The sequence below is a fragment of the Serinus canaria genome, chromosome 2 (assembly GCF_022539315.1).
Source record: "Serinus canaria isolate serCan28SL12 chromosome 2, serCan2020, whole genome shotgun sequence".
Classification (NCBI taxonomy): Eukaryota; Metazoa; Chordata; class Aves; order Passeriformes; family Fringillidae; genus Serinus; species Serinus canaria.
In genome coordinates, this window is record NC_066315.1 from 23,638,452 (window position 1) to 23,659,199 (window position 20,748).

Here is a 20,748-nt window from a genome sequence, read left to right on the forward strand (position 1 = left end):
TAACCCACAGAGCCACCATCACGGCTGCTTTCTGTGGCTTTATGGCAAAGACCCTTGAGAAAAGCCTCCCAAATCATGCTTGTACGCTGAAGCATGTAGAAATCATATTGTTTGCAATGAAAGAACATAGTACATACAGATTTGGCAGATTCCTGACCTCTACAGTTTTTGACAGGCTCCCAAATATAAGACTGAGAATGTCAGACTGACCCTATCTGGCAAGAAAAATAAAAGTCCTGGGTTTGAACTCTGGTTCAAATCAGATTCATTTCTATAAGAAAAAAATACTGTTTTTTTAGTATTAATGTAATATTTGCATTTATATATAAGTAGAAAATTTAATTTACTGTGTGAATATGGAGACTCAGAAGAGCTCATACACCATTACAAAAAAAAAAAAAATTAAATTGGTGGAGTTTGTATATGGCAGTATTTCTTATCTGCCAAAATGCTTCAAATTAAATGAGAGGAAAAATAAAGTTTTGAGCGTGTAATAATGTTGTGCATTCATTTTTTGGCCTGTATCACTCTTATTGCAATGGTAAAATGAAGCTTTTGACTATCCTTTTTGAATCAGAAAAACTAGCAGTAGCTTAAGACTATTGCAAATATATAGAATATGTCCAATATGTGATTATGTCGAATACATTGAAATAAATATTGTGAATAGGTGAATATGTGAATAATATTGTGCACATGGGCAAGACTGAATCTTTAAAAAGAGAGATGGAGAGTTTAAGTGATATTCCTAAAATACTCATTATTTTTTTCTCTAATTTTCTGACTTCATTTCTGAGTCAGAGACAGAGAGGGTGGAGGATAACTCTACCCAGGCCATTTGACCAGGCAAGAAGCCCAAGAAAAATCATTTTTCCATATAAAATTAATAAGCAGTAAAATCCCAAAGTTATTTTGCAAGACTTCAATTAGTATTTGAACGTATTGTATAAATTACATAGTTGTGTCTCAAGGCCCTTACAGCACTGAACCCTTTCTAAATTTCACTAATTTGGGGTTTTAGGTTTGACCCAATATATATTTTTATTTCACAATTTTTTTTGTATATCCTTTGGCTTCACCATGGGTGTTAAAAAACGCTATAGTTTCTACATGGAGATCACCCAGGTGATGACAGCATGCACTTTTTGCCTTTAGCTCAACCAAAATGCAAGTGATTGGGTTAGTATCAAGATAGATTTACCCTACTAAAACTCTTGCAGGTTTGTTCCTCTCCACATCCTAAATGGTACAACCTGCACATCAGTGTTTTTCCACAGGCAAAGACCAGAACACAAGAGGGACTCATGAATTCACAGCTCACCTGCATCCAGCTGTAGTATTTTGTAGTGAGACAGTTCTGATTTCATACAATCAGCTAAAAAAAAGCCATTTATCTTGGAGGATGGGGTTGACTACACTTATTATCTCTGTTACCCGAGCCTCAGGCTACATAAGTTATTCTTAAAAAATCCCACCTCTAGAAAACAACTTTACAGCAACTTCCTAAATCTCAAATATCCCAAGAGCAGACTACAAGCAAACACCTGATGCTTCAATGCACAAACTGCAGGTTAAGAAGACCCTGCTGACCACAGTGCCCTGCCTTCCTCAGGGTAAATCCCTTCCAGAACCCAGCTTTCAGCCAGTTTTATCTGCATCTGAATTCAGGTTCAACCAGAAGACCACAGTGCTCATGGAAGTTCTACCGAGAGCTGAGATTCCCATCAAAAGAGACTTCAAGATAGCAACAAGTATGAATCTGCAATGAACATTTATATTTTGCACTGCAAATAAAACATCCTATCACGCCTTTCCAACATAAACATGATTCAGTCTATTGTAACAGCATTACTGCACATTTTTTCAAATGAAAAGAATGAAGAGAATAAAACTGTATTTCTTACTTTCGACGGAACATTTCTGCAAATATGCAGCCAACACTCCAAAGATCAACTGCTGTTGCATAACTGGACTGAAGCAAGACTTCAGGAGCTCTATACCACAAAGTAACAACCTGCAAAACAAAAAGGAACAGAAAAGAGAGTGCTTAGCTGCAGAATTACAACTTCCTAAGTGCTCTATGTAGAGCTTCCACTTAGTTTAATCTATATTGTAAAAACTCAAATATTAGGGCCAAGTGGTTTAGCCAGCACATAGAAAAGGGTTCTGTATGGAAAATCCCAGTATCCACAGCTGCAGTGGTCTCACATCCTGGATTACTCAGGATGTGAGACCATTTCTTGTCAAGAACATTGCAATTCAGGGTACAACAACACTATAACTTCAGAGTACAGCTTTGGTATGACAATCACAGTACCACAACACACTATCAGCAACTCTTTGAAGCTTTTGCAGCTTACAGACCCCAAACACTTTCCAGCGGAGATTTGGACTCTCCATAGGGCTAATATTAGTCAGTAGAACGAGGCGTTTTTTTCCCGAGTTTTGTAGATGTAGATGTAGTCACCAGAGCCAAAGTAGAAACAAACAAACCAGGGAATACTGTGGGTTTACCCACAGGACAAATCAGAATCTGTAGCATGTCTGTTCTCAGCCCTTTATGGTTTATGTACTATTTTCTATAAGAGAAATTGGGTTAACTCAAGTGCATGGGCTAATTACAGTAAACATGTCTGACCTGCCTCAGAAGTCGTCTCTGAAGAAAATATAACTATTTTTAAATCAGTTGGATGCAGATTAAGTCAAACTCTTCTCAAAGCTGTCCTTTACCAAAGGCATCAGTTCTGTCTACTGTGGTTTCCTTAGACACAAAGGAACCCCAAATGGTCAGTTTTTAACTAAGCAAGACAGCATAAGGGTTCCTGGCAGATTCCTGACCTTTACCATGTGTCTGTCCATGTGCTGCTGGTCAGACCAGCAGTAACTTCTGGTTGTTCCTCTTCTACAGTAACACTGTATGTTCAAATGACACACTCTTTCCCACCAACATATGCCATGTAAAGTGCCTGCTTTTAGGCTGTTCTTGTCCTGGTGGCTATGTCACAACACATTGTAGGGACACAGCAGAAATTTTACTGGCACTGCTCCATCCATATACTTTCGTAAGTCTTGCTCACTGGACCCACAACAGAGATGGAACAGTTTATATTTATCCTTTTGTATCCCACAAGTAGACCAAATACAGATGAGGCTGACTGTCTCTTAGGGATATTTGCAGAAGAATGCAAGGGGCTTCTGCAGAGTCCTCTGTGAGCTACTATCTTGCTAGAATATAATCTCAGAGCCACAGGAGTATTCTCCTGAATACAGTTAAAATCTAGCCATAACAACACATGACCAGCAGCTAAGTGCCAATATTTTCTTACTCTGTGCTATAATTTAAACCTCTGACTATTAATATGGGGGCTGGCAGGGCCTCTGCAATTACTGGTGCTTTCTACAACAAACATGAAAATGGGAGACGTAACATTCAAGAGAAGCATGAACCAAACCAAGCCTCTGAAAAAAAAATGATAGAAACAAAGATAAGTATAAGAATGAAAATAAATTTTAAAATTACATTAACTAGGATAGTGAGTTCTGAATTTCAAGACCAACACAAAGAAATGTGTAAGAATAGTGGGGTTTTTAATGATAATAATGTAATTGTTTTCCAAAGAAAAATAACAATGGAAGTAATCAGCTGAATTTGCTGGTCAAAACCAGATGAAACAAAAGCAAATACAACATTTATTACAATCATTAAATGCCCTGACAGCCTTTGGAACCACTGAATGGCTGTTGAAGGGAGGTTCATGGATATTTGCAACAGTGGTCATATTTGCTAACTGTTCTTTTAAACACTTTGATGTTTCTTTATAAAATTTGTCGATAAAACAGTTCAATAACACAGTACAAAGTACTATGCTGGCAAGCTACATTTCCAGATACCGATCCACAGAAACAGATTCCTGGGTGGAAGCTGGGCTTTACTTAGCTCCATTTGTCTTGTTCCTAATTTGCTACCATATCGGTGATGCTTTTATGAAACACTTATCTCTACAAAAACCAGAGAAGTTTCTTCAGAGATTTACTCCAAGGAAAGAAGACAAATATATCTGGAGGTCAGGGATTCTCTCTGGAGATGCCCTGTCTGAATCAGATATAATTCCTCCTAAAACACGTTATTTTTCCTAATGCAGTATCTCTCTAACTGAACTATGCTTTTATTCTCATAGTACATTTGTGGAAAAGCTTACTGAAGTAATATTGCTTTCAGAAATTGAATATACCAATTTCAACCCATTACTGTTTGTGAATGTCTGGGTATAGTGTCAGGAGGAAGAGCTGTGTGATCTCTGATTTGTGGGAATACCACCAAACCTCATCATTCCTCATTTAAGGTCCAAATGGCTCTTCTCACACAGAGATAAGATGATTTATAATAAGGATGATTTATTTTCCCCAACCCCACAAGCCCTGCAGCATTAGGGCTCTGCACTCTCATAGGCAAAGAACCAAGGGATGCATGGCTGTGGACCATATGCCCCAAACTGCAGTCCCTTCCAGAGGAGTGTGGCACAGGACAGCTGCTCCTTTGCTGAGAGATGCACCACAGCTCCTGCCCGTGCCCATGCCTGCCCAGGGGAGGAGCGCTGTTTTCAGACGGCTGCGGAAGTGTGCAGCACGGGCTGCTTCTCCCATGTGACCCCTTACTGTCAAGTTCCCCAAGCATCTGCACCCTGCTATGCTCCATGCATGCATACACAGGGCACTGGGAGATTTCACTTGAATAATTTGGAAAGTTAAACCTGCAAAATAGAAGATTTCTAAGGGACTACCAGTTAAATTTCAGCTAATGCCTGACTGCATTATAATCAGAGGAGAAGGAATCTGTGTTGAGCTGTTTTGATATGCTCTGTCATTAATGAGTCACTATAAAAGTGATCAAATAACCTTTATGGTTTGTAGCATGAAAGTTTGTGTTTCAAAACGTAAACCTGAAAGGGATCAAAATGTACTAAATGTCAGTTCATACACAAGTAATGCCACAAAAGGATGACTCCTTTTGTGGTCAGGGTCTTCTCCTGAAAAGCACAGGATGATGAGTATAATGCAGTGGTTTTGACAGTTTCACACTCTCTCTTACCATGGAAACCAAGAAAATATTTGTGGACATTCCATTAACATTTGCAGAGAAGTAGAAATGAAAATTATTTTGAACACAGGATATGGTGAGGCTGAACAAGCAGGTCATCACTTCCTCTTTAACATAGTTCTGAGTGAAAAAATGCTTTGCTTAGGTAAGTCACACTACCAGGGAAACAAGGTCTCCCTGAGCGACAGGGCACTTAACAGAGCTGCTTGATTAAGTCCCATTTTTAGGATGAAAAAAGCATCAGCACCTACATCAGTACATCTCACTTAGAATTTGTCAGTCCTGAAAATCTGGCACATATGAAATGCAGCACATGATGACTGCTGTGTAGGAAAAGGATTCATGATCACGTGCTGATGGAGATCCTAAATTGTGCAAGACTCCAAAACACTTTGGAGGTTGTAGACTTTAGTGACCATGTTGCATTTTAGTCCTCTCTCCTAAGCAACTTCTCCCCACTGCCTTCTCCTTGCTTCTGCTCACCCTGGCTAGTCTCTTCAGCTCCTCTCTTACACCAGCCAGGTTTCTACCACATCCCATGACCTCCTGGCTTCTTTCTGCTACATTCCTGTCAAACACACCAGTGGTCCCCTGACAGCATCACCAAACATACCTAATTCCCTGCTGCTCCTGTGCAGACACCCAGGTGAACACAGCCTGCTGCCCTGCTACATCCCATGGGCTCTGCTTTCCCTGACATTCCTCATCAGCTCCTCTGCACATCCAAGTTCCCCCACATTTCACACCCTGTCCTCTCTTCTTCCAACAACCTTCAAATGCTCCTGGGCAAAATCATCTCCATGAGCCTCTTTAGCTTAGCCCACTCTGCCTGTCCTGAAGATACCCTGTAACATTTGTATTTAATAGATCCACCTACATATGAAAAGACTGAGAAGATTCACACAATGGAAGAAGTAGGTACCTAAATAAGTTCCTTTTCCAGTGCATGTTTTATGTTTCTACTATCCAGATAAGACTGGACGGTATCAGATAAGAAGCAGTTGCAGATCACTACTTGCAACCATTATAAAGTTAATAGATTTAGGCAGCACTTCATGATGAAAATAAATGACGTGTATTTGAGAGGCAGTAGAGAGGAAAAGAACATCTGCAAAAGTCTACTGAGGCTGTGTCTGACTCTCTGAAGAAGGAAATATGCTCAGTGAGAAGCAAGGGCAGAGCTGCATTTAGAGTCAGATGAAGAAAGAGAACTTCATCTTGAAATAAAGCTTTCTGCCTTACTATACCGGACAGATGTGGCAATGGGGCACCACCTATCTCAAGGAGTTTCAATCCTTCACCTCATGTTACATGCTTCTGATGAAAAATCAAATTAGTGGGAAGTGTCTAGTCACTAGCAACAGAACAGAAGATCTAGGCACATGTCAGTCTCATATAGTTTCCATTTACTTTACAGAACAGATTTTCATTTTTGCATAACTGCTTAATTTAAATGGATCTGCACAATATACAGCCCTTTCCAAATATAGTTGCTGTCTGAATAGCATTCAGTTAAAAAAAAGACAAAGACAAACAGTGGTTTAGGGATGGGGTTGAGTAACATAGACACAAAAGACTACATTTCAGTTTGCCACAGACTTTAAGTACAGACCAATGCCCAGTTGCACAGCTACACGAACAAAGCAGGGATCAGACTGTAACACAGCAGCTATGTCTGTGCTAGGAAATTAAATGGGACAGGAAATGTTCCTTTGGCACTGAGACCAAAAAGTACAGAGTGGCCTATGTCCATATTATTAAATTCTCAGCCTCCCAAAAAAGGTGACCGCATGCAAACTGCTTATTGGGAATGGTCTTCAGTCCATGCTTAACTGCCAGTGCCTAGGAACTGTCTGGGGAAGGGCTGGTTGGAATAACTCATGCCAGGAACCATTCTAATAATTTAACAGTATAGACAATTGAGCTCCAGTACCCACGAATGTTTTCTGGCACTGTTTAATCTACCAGCCAGTGAGTCACGCTGTGGCCCCGGGTCTTCCTTTTACTCCAGAAAGAAGGCATTTTGCTATGCTTCCCTCATCTCCTCTGATTCAGAGGTGGCTCCACAAGAGTGATGGGGTGGGGGAGGTATAGCCTACTCCTCATCTCACCAGCAACTGGTCTTACTTTATCCTAAATGTGTTGCACAGGTCAGATGAACACACACTGCACTTGATTACCATCCGTGGGGAGAATGTGACTGGCCCATATGTAGACATCTTTTAGATATCCAAAGCCAGATCAGACTGATTCCATACTAATTAGCTCTGAAGGGGCTTGGAAGAGGCCTGTTAAACTTTTTAAAACACTAACTTTCATAGAAATAATGCCACAAAAGAAATTAGCAGGATGCTTAAATTCACATAAAGTATCTTTGAATCAAAGTAAAAGTCTTTCTGTAAATATTTTGCTTTTGTGATTGTGGTTTCTTCTCTGCTCTTTTTGTACTGATTTTGTTAATTATATTGGCCATTAGATGCTGGCTCATTTTGTTACTTACACTATTTAAATCTCATGAAAAATTACTTGCAAATTTTTTTTTAATGTTCCCTACAATTGTTCTTAAACTCATTTTAAGAAGTTCATGTTTTGTTCAGTTCTCACTAACAAGGCTTTCACATGATCTTTAGGACATCTTTTTGACTGTTTTTCATTTATTTTTCTCTTTTCTTTTTGAGAAAAATGACAAACCTACAGAATATATGGTACAGTATGCAGAGCCAAGCTCTTCAGCATAGTTTCATGGTCTTCCAATTTCACAAAAAATCTTTTGCTTCAAACTGTTCACAAGGACTGAAAGTGGAATCTTAGCAAATTCACTATGAACCTGCTACTTCATGGCTTATTCTTTAGGTCTGAGACTGTAAAACAACTTGAAGAATTTTCTTGAATCTTTGTAAAAAAATGTCTTCTCAGCTTCATGACTAAGCTTGACACATTTGCCACAGACTAGCTGGAGAGGACAGAACTACAGACAAGCATACTGATTGAAGCCTGGCTTCAATCCCTACTGCAGAGAGAGGCTGTCCCTGCCTAATCCACCTCCCTCTCACTTGGTAGAAACACAGCTAAAAGACTCCACAGAGACTGAAAAGAAGAAATGTAATTTCTGAACTGAATATGCTAAAATGGTCGCAGGTCTAACAGTGTAAAATTGTTTAAAATTAAGTCAATGTAGTATTAAAAACTGCTTAGGAAAAGAAAGGATTTGTTTAATAACATTTCATTGCCTTCAGTCTGGAGTAGGGACCAACAGCCAGGACTGAACAGGGCAGAAGTGGCAATCCAGAGGGCTGGTGACACTAGGTTGTGACATGATGGCATTTCTGCAGGATCATGGGCCCTACATTTGTCCTGTGTGCTGCTCTGAGTCCTCCTGACAGCCCAAGGTGGCCCCACTTTCCAATCCTCTGGTGTAACAGATCCACCACCACCCCCTCACCGTGCCCTGCCCTGCTCCAGCAATGATAATATTCCCCACCTCTCTCCCATGACCCCTAGGAACACTCCAAAGACCTCTGGAAGTGCATCACACCTACGCCACACAGGGAAATGATTTTGTGTGTGTTTTTGTATGCCTGAATCCCGGGAGATAAGGGAGGAGGTATTCTGGGGTGTGCTGGAGGCAGGAGCAAGGGGAAAAGAGGTGAGGAAGGGAGGAGAGACAATGCCTCATTCCACCCTGCAGCATCAAACACAACAATTCCAGAGGAGACAGAGAACATGTCTAAAACCCACTTGTCCCACAGGTGCAATGAGGACAAGATAGAGGATTTTAGCATGTGCTGAATTTTAGCCTTTGTACAATGATGTGTTTTTCATCTCTGGTTTGGAACAAGGGTGTGTCTCCTTTACTGGATGCCAACTGTCCGTTTTCCTATCACAATCCTTAGAGCATTCACTGAGCATTCTGCATTTATAAAGCATATCTAGGACTCTATTTAAACTATCTCTTAAGACCTATTATTATTGCTAACTGTGATAGAGAAGGTAATAATTGCTACATTATATGATGTACTTTAGTTTCCAGGGATAGTATCTGCCTGAACAATTACATTTGTTTAATCTCTCATTTGAGTAGAGGTTCTTCCATTGTTATTTAACTGGTTTCAGTTCCATCACAGAGATAGGTATGGCTGGAGAGAATGTTTCTTTCTTAGAGAAAGATGATCATAGTTTGTCTGTTTATAGAAACATTAAAATAGTTTCCCTTTTAAAGTAAGTGTGTATCAAACTATTCTAGTGGCATTTAAAAAGCACTTCACTTCTTGACAAAAGATTTAGCATACAAAACATGAAATCCTTTCTAGTGCTCCGGGTCTCATGAAGTGCACACAGTAATACCAATTTTATCTCTTTATTCACATTTATCTCAATTTTGGGCACAAGCTTGATGAACTGCTTTATGAAAACCAGAATGCATGTTATCATTCCATGAGTCAGATCATCAAGCAAAAGATTTTTTATTTATAGAAGACACAAATCTTGATCACATGTACAATCCCACTATCAAGTTGCTATTTTAGAATGGGATCTCCTGGTTTTGATGCTAAAACACTGTGATTTGAAGGAAACATGGTTTAGCATCTACTGCAAGATAACATGACAAATAAAGAAGCCATTCATTTCTTAGATGTTCTATACACACAAAGCTAACCAGAATTTTCCCTTTTTAATTTCTAGGAAGAACCACATCACCCAGTGTGACAGTGCTGCTGAAGAGCATTTCTAGGTACATCCGTTGTCAGGAAGCGTGAATGTGTGTGCGTGTGTGTTTACACACCGTGCACCTAGCTGAAGATACTTTACCTACATTCAGTGGTTTTAGCTTAAAAGTCTCTGTGCACTAAACATCTGTGTGGAACAGCTACTAGAAAGGAAACCTGGTTCTTAACATGAGGTAATATTTCAGCTACTAGTGATTCAGACCTTACCTCAAAATTCATACAAGGAAATATATTTCTACTAAGCAGAGTATTTCACAGAATTCTCTGCAAAGGAGAGACACAGAGAACATTTCTGAAAGACTACCTGAGACTTCAGGTGAAAATTGCTTTATCTTTATACAAAAAGAAAGGAGCAAAAATAGTATCAGCAACACTACTCTACCTCATCCTGATCCCATGAAAGTCAGACTTGCCCGGCCTTGTTGTGTGTTGAAATCAAAACCATGATTCTCTATTCTCTGTGCTGCAGCACAGCCTTCTATGGAATATGGGACAATTCAATTCTTTACAGAAATGGTCAGCTTTGCATGCAACGAGACTTGTGCTTATATCACATTGTATTTACAGACTAAGATACTTAACACTGAGAGTGACAGACTTTAAATAGAAGTAGCCATTCTTCAATCATGTTTCAAGACTCATAATCAAATCTGTAGACTGAAACAGCAAATTCTAATAATCTATTCAGAACTAAAAAGACCCACCAAGGCAGACAGAAATAAACATCACTGTTTTCTTGTGCAGATCAAGTCAAACACTTACTGCAAGGAAGAAGACATTTCCTTTCACAATTCCAAACAAAACTAAAGCAAAAAACCCCTAAAAAATCTAAAAGGTGTCAGCCTGAGACTGTGCCTTGGAATACAGACCTTGTTCTGAGTCTGGCTGCAACAATTTGGCATGTTTCTACTTGCTCAGTCACCTGTTGGTATTAGCTAGCTCAGGGAACAGTCCTAACCTCTTGAAGTACATTTTGGTCTTTGTTACAGTTGCCTTGCTCTCCTCTACATCTTTAAGCCACAAAATCAACTCATCTAGCATCCCACATATTCCCACTGGATGGCTTCCACCTCTTTTACAGTCTCTCACATTGCTGATGTCCTGTCCCTGGGAGCAGGAGAACACACAGCTCTAACTTGTGCCAAGGACCAAAGTGTGGTTGTCCCCATGCCAAGATCTCCCAATGCTGTCCTTGTGACTGTCTGGCCTTTTCTTGAGTTCATCAGTCTAGAGAATCTGAGCCTTACTACCTACAGCTGGACTTGATAATGATGACCAGCTTCTCACTGCCACCAGAAAATCAGAGTCTGGTCAACAGAAAAGAAGTGTTCCCACTTCCTGGGGTGCTGTGTTGGACTCCAGTCCAGAACAGAAAAAGCCTAAATGAAGCAAAACCAGGAAAGCTACCACAGCCCTCTCTCCCACAGAACTCTGGCCCACTTCTGTCAAGCCATCTTGAACAAAAGGAGGAGATGCACAGAGAAGCCACAAAGAATGGATTAAACTGGGCCAGTTCTCCAGGTGAGAGGCTTTACTGTGGGCAGCTTGGGAGTCTAGATAGCAGAAACTTGGTGCAAACAGATTCTACAAGATATTATTTTCATTCAGTTGAGAATGAAACCTAGAAACTGATGTTGTGTCTGAAGGCAAAGACACCAATTTCACTGAGAGCCTGGTATAATAGATAAAAAGGCTGGTGGAGCAACATCTGTCAGAGATGGTCATGTGAAACAATAGTTGAAGAGTAAAAACGCCCAGGGTCTGGGAGTTTTTAATTACCCAGGGTTGCAAACTAGACAGCTTTTCTGCAGTAGAAGCTTCACTTGGGATGAACCTGCCCTCACTACTTGTAGAGTTCAACTGGCTCATCATCATGACAACCATCACAGAGCTGGGTCTTCCTACCTATGGCATAAAGCAACTCTGAACACTGCAAATCTGTTCCACATTTAAGGCTGAACACAGTAGATTTTACTATGGCCTTACATAAATGTATGGCTTTAAACTGAAGCAAACACAATTGTAAATGATACCACAGAGATGAAACTCCTATTAAATACTTTCAAGAATTCCTTGAAATTACATTTGGGATACAAAACCCTCCTGAAACACTCTTCTTTCTAAAAAAAAAAAAGTGAAAAGAGATTTGTAAATACACACAAAGAAAATAAGAAAAAGCTGAGCTTTCCATATACAGATGCAATGTATGCATAGGTGTATGCATTCATATATACTTAAATATACCACAGATCACTAGAAATTAGTTGAGTCTTGATATAAACATCACCAGGACAAAGACATGCAATTTCCAGCCAGAAGCAAGAACTGAAGAAAAAGGCCAAAAACAGTAAGCGGGGTCTTCAGGCTGTCTGAATCTCATATTTAAGTGGCTTTATGAGCTTAAAGAACAATAAAATGCTGGCACAAGCCACTGAAGTTCTGAAGCTCTTTGTATGCATCTGTAGTTATCAAATTCTTCTTCTTACTCTGAAAGCATCTACAGGTCTTTCGTGTAGATGGTCACACACCAGAAACACCTGCGCTGCAGAAACAAGCAGCTATGTTTGAGCTAAAGCACTACTGTGAGTGATGCACTCTTGGTAGACAGATATTATGGGTAAATGGATGTTTTCAACTGAAGTCCATATGGAGCCCTACCTGGTGAAGCTGTAACCAGGAGTGGTGGTAGAAGCAATATATGTTTGCATCTACATTAACATCTTGTGCAAATGTTATTAGGGTAATCTCAAAGTGGAAACTCAGCCAAAGGGGATTTATCAGGTACCTCCTACACCCATGCACATTCTTTGACCACTAGGCTAGGGGTTTTTTGGGTGACAGCTCTTTCCTTGCCTTTGCTGAAGCCAAATCACTATTCTGCCAGGAGTATATGAGTCATGGGGCAAGACTGTGTCTGAAAGCAGATGAATGCTTAAGAACAATCAGCTGAAAGGGGCAAGGAGCCGAGTTTCTGGATACCGCTCTGGAATGTGTATGCATTTCACATTAGACCATCACTGGATAAAAATAAAAGCAGGCATTAATTACATTAACCAGGCTGGATTTTACTTTGTATCTAGACAGCCTGTATTCCACCTCTCTGCTTCTAATGGATGGAACTCACAAAAATTCTAGAAGACAGCACTCTGCTTTCATCTGTGGAGAAATAAGCAACATCTCCTCCCTTGGTATTTGATACACTACTCAATAGTCAAAACTAGGGTTCACAGCACTAAGTGAAGCCCAAGATTTTGAAAGAAACCAAATGAAAATTTCTTCCACTTATAAATGTTATAGGACTTTCTGATATTAACTATCTGAAGATTTAGCAGAAAACCAGAATGTTACAGTTAGTCCAATACTAGACCTTCACAGACATAATTTCCCAATTTGAACATTAAAGATTGTATGATTATGTTATTTTCAAGAAGCCACATTCTAAGGAAAATTATTTATAGATAACCTATTGTGTTAGTTGGATAAACAAGATAGTCTAGATAAACAAATTGGATAAACAAATTGGTCTAGATCATTGAAGACTCTACTCCAGAGTGCTGACAGACTTATAAAAATATAAAATGTTTTATTTGTGAAAATAATGTTGTAGATCAGACTTCTATAGATAACACTCTCAAAATTGATACAAAGCATCAATTATTTAAGCCAAAGAGATATTAGCTTAAGACAATACAAACAAGAATGTTCAAGGTAATGAGTGCTTTCATGTTACAAGTTCTCAAGTCTGAGGGCACTGCATCAAGCTAAAGGACAATGAGATAAGAGCAATATTGCTAGTTACTAACAAATGGCAGATAAAAGACCTCTTCTGGATTCTGATTAAGTGACAGCATTCTACACATTCCTCTGAGTTGAGAAAGTTTGCCTGAGAACAGCAGCTATGTTACATGTGAAGCACCACTAAACAAGCGTATCTCTATGTTTTCAAATTCCAGCGTGAGTAATGGCTCTTTCTCCCATCCCTGTAACTTGAACAGAAGCTCCCTCTCTCCTTCTGGACACGCAGGAATAACTTGCCGTGCTTCAGTTTCCATTAAGACATATAAATGTATATGCTGCAAATAAAGAGAAGTTCTGTAGGACTCCATGGCTGCGAGCCAATGTTTACAATCCCCTGGGTGGGAAATGACGGGTGAAAGGCTCTCCATGGCAGGCTGTAGGAGTTTTTGCTGTTGCCGACAATGACCTTCTGCCTCTATTTTCAAAGTAGCTCCCCTGTTAACTCCTTGAACACTGTGTGCAGAGAGGCCTTAGAGAGGAAACACTTTCCCTGAGAGTCCAAATCCATTTTGAGGCATCTGTTTGACAGACTCCAATTTCAGCAGTGGTTAAGGGAATGTGGACTAATGTGTGTACTCTCTTATCTGCTGTTGCAGTGTGGCATTGAGATGCAATTTTAGTAGTCCAGAACTGGGCTTAGCTGTGTTCTGCATGATACAAAGTGAATGTTCTCAGCTTCAGAGAAAGTACATCAATTTGCAGGCATAGGGCTTTCCCTAACACTGAGCATAATGAGTCTCCAGGACAGAAGCCAATTTATAGAGATATGTTTTAATTGTATCTGGCCAGTCAGTAGCAATGTTGTTTGCTGGTAGTGGCAATACCTTCTCTTGGGGTCTCCTTGAAAGAGGAATGATGCTAAAAAATTGAAGACAGACTGAACCACAGATTGCCATTGTGCAGTGAAGCGAAGATACACAACAGAACACTCACTGTGGAAAGGAGGTGTACTGCCTTAAAAGGTTTGCCCCTCTCCTGCCTGTCAATGTAAAATACAATATTTAGGAGATCTCTTCTTGTGTCACATCCCTTTTGCTGCTCTGTAAATCACTCATGGCTCCTAACAGCTCAGGAAGAGTCCTTACAAAAAAGATAAAAATGGACTTACAAAAAAGGCCTTCTAAAATACTTATTGCAATATATATCCATCTTTGAAAATAAGAGAATAAATCAAATGGAAACTAATATGCAAGCACTAGTGTAGATGCTATAATGGTCTCAGAGACGGAGTCAAGTGCTCTTGTGAAAACATCAACCTTACAATGAGTTAACTTTGGAATATGCTTTCCCATCTTCGGCACTTGTCTAAGCCTTTTCCCCACAAAGATCCATGCTTAGAAACAACCACTGCATGTGAAAAATTCTCTACATATTCCCTGAAAGGGAGTAAGAGTGCTTGCCATCTCCAGAAGACAAAGAGACAGCAACATCCATCCCTTCCTGGAACTTTTAGAGGAAGTCCTGTAAATAACATCCTCATGTGGTCAGGAAATACTTGTGTAACATCCATGTGTGGCCCCATAGATGCTGAGGAGGAGAGAAGAGAGAAGCCAGAGCTTCTGCAGAGACACCAAGCCCAAGCATCAGCAGGTCTGAGACTGACACAGGTCAGCCCTGCTGCATTGTCTAAGGTTCTGAACTTAAAGAGGAACAGACAAGCCAGTAGGACCTCGGCTGTTCTTCAGAGGCAAAAGATATTTTGCATGAGAAGGGTAATGTTGTTAGGCTGTGTCAAAAACCACAACTGGACATCTCATAAAAAGCTTTAAGCTAACTCCAAATACGCACGTAATTCCCAGTGATTTCTATCAATGCTTTGGGTGGTTAGAGGAAGACATCTGCAGGCAGTGAAAACACTGATATTTAGAGCTATGCTTGTTTTTAATTGTTAGTACTTTAGAAAGTAGTCTTAGAAAGAAAAAATCTGAAATACTCTATGTGTTCTAAAGTGTATATAATTGCAGCTAATAAATACTATTTTTTTCAAGGAAAATTGCAGCCTGCAAGAAAAGAATTTTTGATAATATCAAACAAAGAACTTATTTAAATTGGAATATTTTTCTTTTCTGTTAATATGAGATTTTATTACTGATATTTAAAATCGTTAATGATCCTGGGATCAGAAACGAAGTGTTTTCAAGAGCTACCAGTATTATTGTTTTTAGAAGGATACACTCAGGCTGAATTTAGAGCAAGTTAGTTTTTGTAATATGAAGCTTTTACAAAACATGGGTCTAAATGACCCCTCCTTAAGCTTTTCTATTTACAAAGCATCTTAAAACACCAGATAAACTTTGTTTTGTTTTGGGCTACTGCATGAAAATCTGAAAAGGAAACTTCTTTGAAAAGAAGTAGGAACAAGACCAAAATAACTCATAAGCACAATCCAGGAGAAGGAAAACAGAAGTGAACAGCACAACTAATAAAAAAAAGAATGGATTTTTAGTTAGAGCAAAGGTGTTGTTTGGATCAATAAAAGAAGAGGCTTTTAGTACTTCTGAACAACTGAAGTGTTAGTCTAGCATCATGCCTTGAAATCACTTATGTGGAGACTAACAGTACTTCTTAATACAAGTCTGGGTGTAATCTTCAGGCTGAAAAACAATGTAGAGGACTGGAGATGACCTCTCTGAACCATTCTGCCATTCCCATATGTAGGGGCTGGGATGAACAACAGTTGACTGGGAAATGCTGTACACAAGAATGCTATCTATGAGTTGTATCTCACATGACAGGCACAAGTGTAATTTTAATCAATTACATCCAAAGCAAATACAAAATAGATTACATACCACTCCCATTATAAGTGATCTTAAAGTCAGCTTATTTTTCAAAGTTTGAAAGACTTTCATTGTCCTTGACTGCAGAAGGAACCAGTGCACTGATGAGAAATGTAGCCTATTCTAATTAATCTAACTTCCTGTGAAGTTTTAAGTATTTTGTAATGACTAGCAGCTCAGTACATGCAAATATATGATTTTTTTTTTTTTAAATGAGGAAAAAAAGGCAAATCTGTAATTTAGAAGGTGATTTTGGTATCGGTACATTTATGTTGCTCAGCATGGGCCTGCTCTTGAACTCTGCTGACTTAGGGGACTTAAAAAGTCTCATGCCTGCCAGTGATCAGGAGCAAGCTTATCTCTCCCATAGATCTGACCCCTTCTTTTTTTAATCTACTGCTTCTATACCATTTTGACAGCTTGCTTCCAACTGACATCCCTAACTGTGAATAAATTACATATACAGATTTCACTAGGGACTATATTGTGTGGAGGGTCTTTAAAGAGAGCAACAATCCGTTTCCACATGTGACAGGATCCAATGGTTGGTTATAAGGGTATGAAGGCATCCATGCATAGGAAACAGCATAATTATTAGTAAAAAACAAGTAATTTTGCATCAAGGGCCACTGGTCACTGGAAGACGATCCAAGTACATCTGAAAATGCTGTATAAATATATGACAACTTAAGCTCATAATAATAACTTATTTCTCATCAATTGAACTGCCATAACTGCCACTGCCTAGTGCAGATGGTCCTCCTCTCCATACAAACGGAGTGCCTTCATATCAACTTGTATCTTCTTTGGAGAGGTGGCCTAATGCCTGCAATCTGTTCTTGTTTCTTTTCTCTGCTATGTACTTGTACAGCAAAATGACTTACGACACAGCATACAGTAAATCAGGAATATAAAACTTCCTTAAAAACATGCCAACACCTTAACTGTTTATAAGGACAAACAAAATATAAAAACAGTATCAAACTAGCATGTTTATGCAGCCTTCTGTTTTTAACCAATTGTTAATGCTATACTGTGGGCTTTTCCCTAAACCAGATAACTGTAAAGTCTGATTTCATTGATGAGTTTAAAAAGGCAGCATTCACTGCTACTGAGGGTCTCCTTCTTGCAGCTGTTGCTGTGATGGGTTGTATTTAATGAAATTTTCTCTCTCCTCCCTCTGAAAACTTAACACCTATGATTTAACATTTAAAACCCAGCTTCTGTTCAAACACCTCAAAACAATAACAATGCATATGCATTGATGTAGTTTTATTTCTTGTAACAAAATCATTAGATTCATGAAGCAACAACTGAACTGCTCCATACACAGTATATAGTTAAAACTGCAGAACTGAAGCCAAAATATGCACAGCTAAAAGGAATGTTACAGGGGGGCCTCTCTTAGTGAACAAAGCAGGCTCAGTTTGGCTCTTTTTCCCTAGCGCTACCACATCCGCACATCGTTAGTTGGAAAATTCCAGATATATGCTGTAATTTTTTGTGCTTTTTTTTCCCAGTACACTTGAGGCTTTAGTGTCCAGATGCCATTTTCCCCCCCTTATCTGTCCCTGCTAGTTTGGTTCTTTGCCAGTTGTGGTCAACAATTAATACAGCAAAAGAAAAATACAGTACACTCCCTGGCAACTGGCAGAGGCTCACAGGAAATACCAAATAAAAACTTTATTATGTATTGTTTAACTATTTTGTTTGCCTGTGGGCCACCCTGTTGTTGGTGTAATTTAGAAAAGCAAGCTCCATCTGGATGATCTGTGCGCAGGCTCATTGTTCCCAGAATCTGTCACGCACAATCACTGCTTCAGCCTGTGGCCCTCTGCAGAAAGAAGCAAAGGCATGGCAGCCCTCCAGCCTGCATTCCTTTTCATTAGACAACTTGTGACCAAATGTTAGAATAGAAGAGTAACCTTTTAATATTCATGTAATTAATTTACTTTCCCCTTTAATTATAAACCTTCATGTGAAAAGAAGAAAATAAAAAGACTTCCCTTCATGATTCTCCTCCCTCCCCCATCCTTTCTATCTGCTTTCTGGGACATGGAAGGTGCTGGTTTCATTACACATAGGTACCAGTACTTCTGTCTATTGGGAAATTTGCATGGCCAGAACATGCTGGCAGGCTTTTAGTTTATGTATTAATTGGTCTGGTGCATGGAATAGATTCTGAATTGTAATAAAATGGGAGAAATTAAATTCTTTCCTCTGTACGCCCTTGCAGCATCTGCTTCCTTGTCTTAATCAGTGGGGTAATCCATTGAACACAAAGCCATTCTTCTGTATTTGAAAACACAATAGAATCTAACTGAAGTTCCCTTTCACAGTAAGGTCAGCATATGACTCAAAATACTGTGTCAGCTGGGATTTTGGCTGTGCAAGGTTAGGTGTATAGGCAGTGCTTTGTCAGTTCTGCTTTGCTGGAAAATGGTGGCATTTTTTATCTTAGGTTAGACCAACGTGGAACTGGGTAACATGATGCAAAAGTCTGCCCCCTACAATTCAAAAGTGCATTTGATTGCAAGTGCATCTGATGCTTTAAGGTCTCATCACAGGAGTTAATTTCAGCGCACTAAATTCCACGTGGGTAGCTCACCTTTTAGTTGCTACAGCCCATTCAATGAATCCAATTGTAGTAGGTTATAATTTGAATAAATGAAGCTAAGGTGGAAACTGCCTGTCTCCAAGGCAGCATTTAAGTTTTTATTGCCTGATTTTGATTGCAGTTTAAATAGGTGATGAGTACATTAAGGATTCACAGCCACTTGGCATATCAAAGGATGGGGGCCCAAACACACTCAAGTATCCTGTATAAGATGCAATGGTTTCTATGGCAACTGAGGAACTGTTACTGAACTTCTTTCATTTTTCTTTTATTAAATAGGTATACTGCCATGTTAGGTTTGCAAGTGATCAACATATATGCTAGTGATTTGATTAGGCCATGCATCAACTCATCATAGGAATAGAAAGCAGCACAAGAGATTTTCTGTTGTGGTCACTTTAGCAAAAAAGTAACGCAACAAGTCAGAATGCTTTAGACAAGGGCAAGACTTAAAAGTGAAAAGTCTTTCACTTAGTAATAAAAGACCACTTAATTGGGTTGGAACAATTCTGCCTGTTCAGTACCTTTAGTAAAGAACAAAAAAGATGACATTTTTCATATTAATTGCATATTCAGGGTATAATATTTCACATACTCACTATGAAAGAATTCCAGTTATGTGTCAAATTAAACTACTTGCATATAAAAAAGTAGCATCTTCTGTCCAGAAGGCAAAGCAGCAACTGGAAATAAAAGTGAATTCAAACACTCCTTGGCCTAAAGCAACAAGAAATTAAAAAAACCCAACCAAGTATAATGCAACAAAAAAATCCTTGTCATTGTACTTAGTCTGGCCTAATTTTTCCTGTCAATGCATTGACTGCCTTTTTATACTTCCTCAATTTCTTTTTGCTCTCTTTTTCTCCTAATTCCCTCCGTGTACTGTACAGACTGCAACAGGTATGCCACAAAATATACAATTTTTGTGGGAAAGAAAGATGTTAGGAACTGTGCTAAGCCAAAATCAAAGAAAGAAGTAGGATCTTGGATTCAAAGGAAGAGTTAGGATGGACTGTGTGACAGCTAGAACTCTACAATTTTAAAAAGCTGCAGTATACTTATGATGAGTCATTTAAGATGCAACAGAGGTCAAGGTCCTCCAGATTCTTCCCCATTTTCACTTCCTGAGCAAATAAGCTTAAATACTAATGTAAAAACTCAGTAATTAAATCCACATGGATTTTAATGACATTGCTCAGAGGGTAAAACCTTAAGAATGAAAAGCAATATGCATAACTACACCTGGATGCTTACAAATATCAAAGGAGAGTAATACACTCCCAATAAAGAAATCTTTTTTCCTCTGAAGAATAGGAGATAATGTTAAAATCCTTGATTAAAATAATTACATTGACTAACTGAAAAAATCAGTCTATTAAGTAGGGATTTATCATAATGGAAAAATTTAATGCTTGGCTGTAAATATGTAATATGGTAAAATGTCTTCAAAAAAGAAAACAGATCTTGATTCAAACAGAAAACCAGATCTTGATGCAAATTTGGAGAGCTTGTAACACAATGATGTTCTGTTCCACGATGACGGAGTTTCAAAGGAATCATCTCTGCTGAGGAGATTATGATGCAAAAGCTTAACTTCAGACAAGTTCTTTCCTACTGTCAGAACAGAAATCCATAGTTTCACCAAATGACCACAGCCTGATAGGACAGTGATGTAACCTACCATTCCACTGACCAAATCTGAAATCCCTTACAGTGTAAAAACTGTAA

The 20,748-nt window shown here is 39.0% G+C and overlaps 1 protein-coding gene across 4 annotated transcripts in view; it reads right to left on the bottom strand.

Moving 5' to 3' along the window:
• The window catches only part of CDK6 (cyclin dependent kinase 6), a 166,933-nt gene that overhangs the window by 39,956 nt on the left and 106,229 nt on the right, over window positions 1–20,748 (bottom strand). For all 4 annotated transcript variants that reach the window (XM_050970296.1, XM_030228581.2, XM_030228619.2 and 1 more), the window contains exon 5: window positions 1,905–2,014. In XM_050970296.1, the coding sequence (XP_050826253.1) occupies window positions 1,905–2,014 (110 nt within the window). The remainder of the gene's footprint in view (window positions 1–1,904; window positions 2,015–20,748) is intronic.